Source organism: Phaseolus vulgaris, chromosome 11 (assembly GCF_000499845.2).
Source record: "Phaseolus vulgaris cultivar G19833 chromosome 11, P. vulgaris v2.0, whole genome shotgun sequence".
NCBI classification, from domain to species: Eukaryota; Viridiplantae; Streptophyta; class Magnoliopsida; order Fabales; family Fabaceae; genus Phaseolus; species Phaseolus vulgaris.
In genome coordinates, this window is record NC_023749.2 from 8,544,824 (window position 1) to 8,556,243 (window position 11,420).

The following is an 11,420-nucleotide window of genomic DNA, read 5'->3' on the forward strand; positions in this document are numbered from 1 at the left end:
CTACATCTTTTTTGACTGGTAGCTAAATGCAGACTTCTTGTTAAAGTGATTGAGAGCAAATTTAGAATGATTTACATAATGCATTTTTTCCTAATTTTTATTTATTTAATCAGGCTTTAAACATAATGTACATATCTGCATAATTTCTGTTAACCATTCAAATGAAATAACAATAATAGGATGTGATATAATGAGGAAGTTAATTGTTTCAATAGGGAGTGAACATGTTTGTTGGCATTCACATATTGTTGACATTATTTGATTTTTCTAACCTGTCATTGCATCATATACCATGAAACCTCCACAATAGTTCTCTTGATGGAAGATGGTTACTTACAAGTTGTCATCAGATTCCACCTGTATACCTGTTTTGTTAGTGATCTCTCTATTTCTACATTAATCTTGCATTTTCTTCAACTTCTCTTACCATGCAAGAAGATTCAATCATTAAACATAGTCATAGTCTGAGATTTATCCTCTCAGACATCCTCATTATATCAGAAAATATCCTATCACCTCCAATATCTACTCCTGTAGCCCCACCAGCTACTAGTAAAACATCTTCAATTAAGGCAACATTTCCCACAATGTTGGAACTTTTCCCTGAGAGAACTCTACTCCTATCAATAAGACTACCTCTTTGTTTGACCAGATACTCTCTTGCATAGGTAGCCAAGCCAGATGGGTTGAACCGTGTTCTTCCACGCCATCCTTTGACACACATGAATCCTGAGCTTACAATGGACACACTCTCATCACCATCCACAGAATAAACACCATTCTGTGACCAACTTTCTTCTTTTCCATCTTCTGGACCATCAAATTGGAAAGGAATACTTTTGGACTTGTCAGAAGGGACCAATTTTTCATGAGGAATTCCAACACCATATAGACAGTATATTTCCATATCCGGAGCATTAGGTAGTCTGAATCATAAATTCATGTTAATTTTCTTAAAACTGACTAATCAAATGAGAATTAATGATCAAAAGTAGTGTCAATATCTTAGAGCTTGCAAGGTGTGATACTTCAATTCATTACAAAAAGAAGCAAAAATTGCTCCTACTGAGCATCTAAAGCTGAGGCGTAATTTGAGTACCAACAATTCTATAACCATGACAGATGAGTGAAAGTAAAACTAAACTAAGAAAAGGAACTTCTGAATACTAAAGTTATGTCAAGAATAAAATAATGTCACTGAATCTTTTAAGGAAAACCTAGGAAAATTTTTGCATGAATCTGCATACTTACTTGGTCTCAAGCGAATTAGACCAGTATTTGTAATGAGCATATTTTGGATCCTCCAAGTTCTCTGCTATCCCATAAGAGAAGTGAGCCTCACCACGCTTCATCATTGTTGGAGCCACAAAGTTAGGTAGATCAAAAGCTGTTCTTGCAATATAAGCCCTGTTTTTAGTCACTTCTGGAATGCTTTTTCTGCTGATATCATCATTATCAGTCCACACAGCCTTGCGAGATAAGTTGAAGGTGGCAGAATTACCACCCCGTGAAATTTCCTGCTGATGAGAAGACACATGAATCATTGTTGTTCTAATATATATACACATTCCTATCATAATTACACTGATGAGAGTATAAAAGGGATAATCCACATGGAAACTGAAATAATTTGCATTAAGGAAGAATAAAGGTTTTACTTATTATTCCATCAATGATAGGAATGGCTTATAAAATATCCAGTATTGTACATTTATGCAACAAACATATTTTCAAGAACAAAAGAAATTTGCACAGGGACATATATATCCCTTCATTACCTGATCATAGTTATTCCATTCTTCAGGACACCAATTCAAGTCACCCCAGATAGTTTTACCACCTTTTGGCATCAATGAAACGGTTGAATCCCACGTTCTAAACACCTTCATGATGAGCTCAAGAGTGTGACGACCAAGGTAATCAAAATTTGTAATGCCAAAAGCCACAGCTCTGCGAAAATTGAGTGATTCCATCATCTACTAAATGTGTATAACTATTATGGATATGATTATGGTGCTGATGATACATATAGTCACCTATCATATCACACAAAAATGTTCAATTGACCATTAATTCAGGTAAACAGATTTTGACATATTGACAATTACAATCCCAGTTTTGTTTAGGGAACAATTACTTCGGTCAGTGAAAAGACTTGCATGTTCCAATCATTTTCTTTTTACTATGCAAATTACTTGCATAGATTTTGTAGGGTCCAACTTTTTTCTCTTCTTTACAATGTGAGTCAGTTGCAACTTATTCACTGTCCTGTCTGTATTTGCTTTCATTTTCCTTTTAAAGTTCTGTTTCAAACTTAACATTAATGATACCTTCAATATTTCGCTGAAATTTTCATTTTAAATCCTCAGATTATTAGAGACATACAGCATTCAAATCCACTAATCAACTATGAATTGCAATGACACTGGTTTCTACAATTTCAAATCATACCTTCAAACTTCATAATTTCATAATAAGATGCCAAATTGAAATAAAGGATTTTGTTGCAAATACTGACCTGACAAATCCAAAACTGCCTTCTGTTGAAAGTATATTACTAAATGCCCTAGGAACACCAAGAAATGCAGGGCTAATATTCAAGATTGATTTGATGTACTTGTCGCACCAACCTGGACCACCACCACCTCCCATGGGAGGAGGTGCCTCAACCCATTTTAGGAAATGGAGGAAATAAATAGCCCCAATGGATTGTGGTACCACTACCACTTTCTTATAGCCATTTGTTTCAAACATAAGCTCAACATTACTCTTCAATGTACTAAGACTTTGGTCTCGAATCTGCTTTCTCCAATTAAATCTAAATTAGCTGAAACTTCAACAAATATGCCTACCATGTAAAATTTCTACTTAAATTTTGGATATAGAGATGGAAATGAAATATTTCGAAGGCATACATAGGGGAAAAAGGTTCCAATCAGAAAAGGGGTGAGATGGGAGAATAAGATTCACATAAGGAAACCAAAGGAATGTTTTTTCCTTCTAACAATGAATATGAAAGCCTGGTATACAGTTTCAAATACAGTGTCATTGCAATTCATAGTTGATTTCATCTATAGTTTTGCTATAAGTAAATAAACAAAAACATCTTGTTCTTGCGTAAGGATTATTTGAGGCAACAAGAGCAGAACAATAGCAGCTTGGAGTTGAATTCAATAAGCATTATACCATAACTAGAAGGTATTGAATTTTTTTAAAAATAGTCACTGTACCTCGGTATTCTGAAAGGATAGTCTCCAATCATAAGCAGCCATGTACAAATTCTTTCCTTCATAACCAATTCTTGCCAAATTTTCAATCAAATCTGCCCAAACAAGATAACCAGAAGCAAAATTGTCAGCAGCAACAACCCCTGGCACTGCCCTGACTTTAATGCCTGGTGGGTCCAACCCAGTTTCATCATGCAAAGAGAGATGCTCTAACCAGCACAAAGGCCTACAAAAAAAGTAAGTGCTTATATTAACATGTCATTGACTAGTAATGAATTATTGGATTCTCCATTCACACCCACAACTACAATTAAAGGACAAAACTTACATGTACAATGTTCTATAGGTTTTTTGGTGTTGTCTTCCTATTAGAATTGAAAATTTACTTCACTAATTCACATGATAAAATTTTCTACTCAAGGTTAAGGCTAATATAGATTATCAAGGTGAAACTCTAAGTCCAATAAAACTTCCTGTAAGTTTTGTCCTAAGCTAAAATCCTTGGCCATTTCAAGTTTCAACACCAATGCAATTAATAATCTCACTCACTCTACCATGAGTCTTATACAGTATGACCAATTAATGAACTTCAATCACAATCACACCTTTTGAGGATTTGAGCAAGACCATCACCCCACAACCGCTTTCTAAAAAGTCCTTCAGCACATGATCTCCCTTCCCATAGCTCCAACCCATCAGTCACAATGCCCGGTACAAGAACAACTGGGTGAAGTGCAGTGACTCCCTCACGGCTTAGCCTCACCCCAGGTGACACTGGTGCCTCAAAGCCAAGCAACGTGGCAGACAAGCAACCATACAACAAAGAGAGAAACCACCAAGTGGTGCACATGTACCCTATCACCCAAAACCAATAATCAATGCATCTGCGCTCCTTACACTGCCCATTTTTCTGCTTCTTTTGTCTTTTTCTTTCCACTTTAACGGATTGAAAACCAATGGAGGAGTTTTTCAATGGCTCCACCAAGCAGAACTTCTTCAGCCTCCACATTCAAACCACTTTCAACCAAACCCAGTTGAAATATTGTATGATGCTTCAGATGAGTCACTGAATTAGTAAAATTGTACACTGTACAGTATTAACTTTCCACCCACATACATTGAGGCTATGCATCAATGACAAAAGGAAACCCTTCTTCATACTGTTTTGAAAATGGAAGATGAAGCCAAATAACAGTATCGGTTTGGGGTTTTCCTGAGACACTTGTCTTGAAACCAACATGCAGCACTTTATCAGGTGTCACTATTGAGTTCCAAGCGTTTATGTTTCCGTGCTTTCACGAGGATGCTCCTTTTTTCTTTATTTCTTTGACCCTTTTGGACCTTTTCACCAAGCTTGGACTGTGTGTGATGAAAGACACAAAGAAACACAAACGAGCTTTTTACTGTATAATGGCAAGTTCTACGTTAAAAGAGCTTTTCTAGATAGAAGGCACTACATTTCGTTTTTGAGCCCCTCTAATCATGGAAGAGAAACCATGAACACACCACGAAAAACACACTCATGAATATAGAAACAAAATTGGAAAAAGTGAAGAAAGGTTACAAACACACCACACTAGGAAAGATTATGGATGTATGTATGTATAAAGAGAACTAATATATTCACTAGCACTACAATCTCATCTCTCTGTTTTAAGTTTTACATAATGACAAAAATATTCTTTCTTTATTTATAGTATGTACACCATTTTCGGTTTATATAAAAGGCAGAATGGAGAAAGAATAAGTGCATAATATATATATATATATATATATAAATAATACAATTTAATATATACATATATAATTTTATAAAAGTAGTATTATAAAATTATATAACTATTATTTTTAAAGAAGAAGTTATTTAATTATTTTGAAAAAAAAAATATTCAATTATTTATTTTATTAAATAAATAAATAATTTTTCATTTATTAATGGGTAAAATTGTCCAATTAAAAATAAATATAAATAATTTTTATAATTTTGTAGATATTTTTTTTTATTTTGAAGGTAGTTTTTTTTTATTAGTTATTTTAGTTTAAAAAGATATTACTCAAAGAATAAAACAGTAAAAGAATCTCCTTTATCAATGTTATATTAATTAGAAATTAATGTTATATCAATTGGAAGATTAGAATTCGAGTAAGTTTTTTTTTCTATTGATTTCATTTTAACTGTATAAAGTTAATCAATTATTGTTTCACGTTTATAATTCTTTTCAAAGTTATTTTAGTTGAGATGGAACATGGTTTTTTATAATACCGAGTTGGAGCAAATTGTATTTTTTTTATTTGAACAGATGTATTTTAAAATTAAATAAAAAATTATGTACAAATTTAGTTATAAATTAATACTTCAATATGTTTTGTTATTGCATTTTATAATATTTAACTATGATTTATATCAGTTAATTATTTAAAAAAACCTATACAACTAAAATAAAAATATTTTTAGATTATCAGTATCGTAATGTGTCAGCATACTATGTTTTTATGCGTTAATATATTGATTAATCTCTTATATTATGTATTTATACAAATAAAATACTAATACAATCTTTTGTATTATATTTATGCGTTAATATAGTCGGAAATCAGTGAGGTATAGGTTTATCTGATCTTAAAAGTAATAGCAGATAATTTTATAGTATTATAATATCAAAACAGTTAGCTATATTTTAAATTAAAAAATAATTAATTGTAATTGTAAATTAAAGTAAAATAAAATTAATAATATTATAAATTGTGTATACATAAATTTTAGTTTAAAAAATAACTTTATGCTAACGAATTTTTTTAGAAGTAATGAAAAATTATAAGCGTGAATAAGTATACGTTTTCTGAATAATATCAAACAGAGATTACACAATCATTATTAATAATGACAAATAAATAAATCTTATTATTGTTTGAACATATTTGAGATAAAATGATATATGCATTCATGTTTTTAAGATTTATATTCGATTATGTCTATTATTTTGCTGGTCAATCAATTTAAAGAATGGTGATTTAAAATTAAAAGGACTTATTTTGTTGACAATATAAAAATGTGACCATGAATTAAAAAGGAAAAAAAAAAATAACGTAACACTTTATTTTACTTTAAAATTGAAACGTACTAATTGTGAACAAGCATGGTTAATCCATTTGCATTGGATTTTTACAATAACGAGGAAATGTAATTGCAAATAACTCAAATTTGAGGTAGATAATAAACAGAAAAATTATTTTATATTAAGCATTTTATTAATGACTCTATATTACATTATTATAAATAAATCAAACTATGATTACGTATAGAAATGGGTTTTATATTAATATATACAAAATACAATAAATATTATCAAACGAGATGTTAATCATATTTATATTTATATTTATATTGAAAAACATTATATATTGTGCTGATAGGGTCTGCATGAATCGAGACTATATATAACTCGGTATCGATTATTATGTCGACTGACACCATAAAGCCTATTACGCTTAAGCATAATTAATAAGGTTAATCAACAATAAAGACCTAGGAAATACACTTCTAAACTTGATCTAGCTCTCTAACCTGACTCAATCAGAAAGGTCTATCACAATCATATAAATAGGTACAAAATTTAATAATCAAGTACGTCATTATACAATACTCAGAATAACGAGTATCGAATACTAAATCTGACTTTAGCGTCGGAGTGTCTTCTGCAGGTACCATCCGAGTCTAAATTTCGTGAAAATCGAGAGGCAGAGAGACAAGGAAAGGAAGAGCTTGCTTGGAGAAAAATATGAGTGCAAACCAATAAGGCAAATAAGAAGAGCAGTTTGAATCGTTATATATATTGAGAAAGAAGAAACATATAAAATAGAAATAGCTTAAAAGATGTGTTAAAAATAAATAAAATATATAGAAATATAAATCTCTATGGATAAAATATATGAAAAAGAAGTATGATTTAAGAAATCGTGTTTATTATTTGTATGCATATACGTTAATTTATTATGAGAATTTATAATATTCGTAAAACATTTAAATAAGATTTATTAGTACATTTTGATTACAAATAGTAAGAATTCGCTAAATAAAAAATATTTTACCTTCACTCCTAACTTTATAGATATAAAAAAAATAGTTTCACTCGCATAGGAATCCATGGTAGAAAATAAAAGACGTGTTATTTTATTTAATGAATTGGAAAGTTTCTTAAAAGAATCAACAGAAATGTGATTCTAATATGGAGCTAAAAATATGAATTTCTTAAATTTGAATAAAGTTGTTCATATAAGTATGTGTCTCTAATGAAAACATTTTATCATAAACTCTTATTTTAATTTAAGTAGATCGTAGTACATGATTTTTAGTTTTAAAATTCAAAGTATTAAATTTAGCACCTCAACATGGTTCGATGAGGATTTTTTTTATAAGATTCGCAAATTAAACTTGAGACTGTGACTATGACTCGTGTATTGAAATACTCTAAAGAAATTTCTTCAATCTTAAGGCATTTGTATTTGTAGAACTCGTTAAAATAACATTTTAATTTATAAAAAAAATTATAAGAAAGATATTAGACTTATTATATTTATGTTATAGGGTGATGGTCTATTAATATATATTTGGATTTCAAATGGAAAAAATGCATTACATATTAAAATAAATACACAGTTATTAATTTTAGGTTTATAATTATCTATAAAAATATATAATTTTAATTAGATATTAAATAGAAATGAAGTAAAATGTTGCACTATAGAAAATGGTTTTAAAATATAAATTGTATAGTTATAATAGCATAAGAATATTTTATTATTAAAGTAAAAAAAATCAATTATTGAATATAACCACCATATCTATAGAAAAGTGTTTTATTTTCTCCTTTGCTTTCTATCTAGATTTATAATCTTATTTTTCATCAAATTAACGATTAGAGATATCTTTAAAATTTTGACAATAAATAGAGTAAAGTTGTCTTATATTTTTTTTAGAGTAAGTTCAATTTTGTTTATTTTTTTTTGAGTCAATTTTGAGTTTACCTAGGTAATTGTGTTTTGCATGTGGTGTTTGTGGCTCTAAGATTAGTCTCTATTAGTTTAAGATCCTAGTGATGTGTTCTGATAATTAATTATGACTTTGTGGTACATGTTATGTTATCTCTACGTCTTTTTGGTATTTAATCATCGAATTAGGTAAAGAAAGCTAGACTTAAAACTCTATGATACTTAGGTTATAAGATCTGATTGTGAGAGTGAATTGATCACTTTGTTGGAATTTCTTACGGGAATTAAACATTTAAGTGAAGTAAATGTGTTTTGAATTGATAGGTGATATGAAATAGTTGAGTGTTTATGTCATTGGAGCATCTTTAGTGTATTTACTAATCTTGTTGAAAATGAATTAGATATATTGGAAAGATTGTAGTGTCATTGATTTGTACATGATTTTATTTGATCTTTGACGATTTGATGCGAAATTTGGTTGATTTGACACTACAAGAAAATCATCAAATAGAAACTCATATTTAGAGACCAAAATAATTAGTTGCAATAGTAATTAAATTAGAAATCATTTTAGAAACTAAAAAAAATGGTTTCTAAATTAGTTTCTATTATTGTGAAATAGTTTCTAAATTTGTATCTAATTAGCTACCAAGGTTTTAACTACCAATTATTTAGATTATAAATTTGGTAGCAAAAATCTTAGTTGCTAATTAGATACCAATTTAGAAACCATTTAACAATAATAGAAACTAATTTAGAAACCAAAAATTTATTTAGTCCCTAAAATGGTATCTAATTTAGTTACCATAACAACTAATTATTTTTTGTCTCTAAAATTAGTTTCTATTTCATGATTTTATGTGAACTGTCTGAATTGCATGTATAAGTACCTGAGTTTTGATAGACCTTGAATAGGACCAAGTGACTCAAGTTGAAAATGATAGTTTGTAAACAAGAAAATAATACAAAAAAAAAACTCTTTTGAGACATTTGGACCACTTTCATAATTTTGTAGATTATGCAAACATGTTGGGTGAGTTATATGTTTGTTGAACTAAATTTGTAAATTTAAAAACCTAAGAGCTTTGGTCGTTAGATGCTTTGGTCGTTAGATGCTAGAGAAACCTGATATATGATATGTTTAGAATACATCAAGGTTAGGTGTTTACAAAATTTATGCATATTACAAATTATCTTATGAAGCTAAGCAAAGAATTTAGAAAAAAAAAGTTGATCATTTAAGTCCTCACTTGTCATGGTAGATTTTGTCAATCAAAGATGACTATGCAATTCATAATCAAAACACTTGTCTAAATAAATCTTGCATCAGTTTTTGATAAGATAAGAGAATGAGTTGCAAATGAATAAAATTTGTTGAATAATACCATTGAGAAATAAATAAAAAAATCCAATATTCTTACATAATTTTAAAATTAAAATATTTATGGAAATGCACTAATAAACTATCCCAAATATCTAAAGGAAACGTACCGTACTGGGTTATGCTGTCAGGAGACTTTGTTGTTAAAAGTCTATTATTAAATATTTAGTTTGGTCACATTAATCACATTGCTCACTCTTTGACTCCGACATCACAATTTCATCTTACATATGAAGGTATATGAGTTGTTTCTGTAAATAAAAAAATTCAAAGAAAAAATATTTTGTGATGTGTGGCTAACGTCAGAGTAATAATAAACAGTAAAAAATATATTATAAATATTAAAATAGATAATATAGAGAACAATACAGAAATGTAGAATAATTTTAATTGTTTAAATTAGTGCAAACAATTTCAACTAATTAATACATTCAATATTTCATTAAAAAGACTAATGACGAGAAATGCTTCACCATAAAACACTTGTCAAAATGGTTTTATTTTATTTTTTATAAAGTTTTCGTGTTAGGCATCACTATGTAACTTGACATTTCATCTAAGCTGACACCTCAAGTAACAACAATCATCTGCCATCACATAAAAAATATACATAGGTAGATTATAGCTATTCATAAAGAATTCTAAGAACAGGACTAGCTGGGAGTCTATTATACCAATGAAATGATTCTCTCTGAATAAATCCTAAATTAGCCAACTTATCAGCACACGCATTTCCTTCACGAAAAATATGAGTTACCCTAAACCTGATTGTCCCACAAAAATTAAGACAAGTATTCCATCGATTCTAAAGCATCCACGGAACATTAGTCCTAGCAGTAAACACAACACAAACCAAGGCAGAATCACATTCAAGCCAGACATTAGTAAGTCCCATTTTTTGAGCTTCCTCCATAGCATGTATAACTCCATAAAACTCAGCAACCAAAGTAGTTTGAACTTCAATAAATGCTGAAAAAGCACCAATAAATTCTCCCATACTCCCACGAAAAATACCTCCACAAGTAGCAAGACCAGGATACCCCCTAGCAGCCCCATCAGTATTAATTTTGACCCAGCCTGGTGAAGGAAATTCTCATCTAATAGGAAGAGGACGAAGAACTTTACCACTACGAGTCTTAATACCAAAAAACTTAATCACGTTGAAGTCCAACATATCATTCTTCATTGAAGTTTTAGACGAATTTCCCACTAGACAAGTTAAATCTTTAATTATCGAAATAGCCTTAGAAACCTCAATCTTATCCTGAAATCTAACATAATTCCTCATACGTAATATCATCCATATAGAAAAGGTTATCACCGCAAGCTTAATCAATTTAACCAAATGACTATCATCACTCTTAATAAAAGAAAGTAGATCATCCTTATTAGAGAAATGAGAAGTAAGAAAAATTTGTCAAACCCAACTCCAAATATGCAATGCGTTAGAACATTCAAAAAATAGATGTTGAATAGATTCCTCTTGCTTTTCATAAAGCGAACACATAGATGTTCAAAATGGTTTACCTTAGTTTAAAAGTGAGAATTTAAAAAGTTTAAAAAGTTTAAAAAGGAAAAGAATACAATAATTTAAAAATGTATAGATTATAAAGTGTAAGTTTAATACCCATACAAGACATAGGATATTATACTAGTAATATAAAAAACATGAATGTTATTTTACATACATATTTTATTTTTATTTAGACAAAAATAAATGTGTATACTTTTAATTTAAATTATTCATATATATATATATATTAGATGTTTTTAATAATTTTACTATGACAATTATGGTTTTTAAACAAAGCATTAGGTCAGCA

At 29.4% G+C, this 11,420-nt stretch overlaps 1 protein-coding gene across 1 annotated transcript; it reads right to left on the bottom strand.

Moving 5' to 3' along the window:
- Positions 1 to 89: 89 nt before the first annotated feature.
- On the bottom strand, positions 90 to 4,447 carry LOC137810082 (putative phospholipid:diacylglycerol acyltransferase 2). Its single transcript, XM_068611209.1, has 6 exons — positions 3,833 to 4,447; positions 3,231 to 3,453; positions 2,519 to 2,799; positions 1,779 to 1,950; positions 1,252 to 1,517; positions 90 to 926 (listed from the first exon to the last, which is right to left on the bottom strand). The coding sequence occupies exons 1-6, from the start codon at positions 4,234 to 4,236 to the stop codon at positions 458 to 460; spliced, it is 1,815 nt and encodes a 604-aa protein (XP_068467310.1). The 5' UTR covers positions 4,237 to 4,447; the 3' UTR covers positions 90 to 457.
- Between the last annotated feature and the right edge of the window lie 6,973 nt (positions 4,448 to 11,420).

Bases quoted from the DNA above. Each gene is read 5' to 3' on its own strand.
- LOC137810082 (XM_068611209.1), bottom strand. From the start codon at position 4,236: ATGTGGAGGCTGAAGAAGTTCTGCTTGGTGGAGCCATTGAAAAACTCC. The intron at 1,951-2,518 runs GTCAGTATTTGC...CAATTTTCGCAG, and splicing joins GGCAGTTTTGGATTTGTCAG to AGCTGTGGCTTTTGGCATTA. The intron at 927-1,251 runs GTAAGTATGCAG...TTTATGATTCAG, and splicing joins TCTAATTCGCTTGAGACCAA to ACTACCTAATGCTCCGGATA.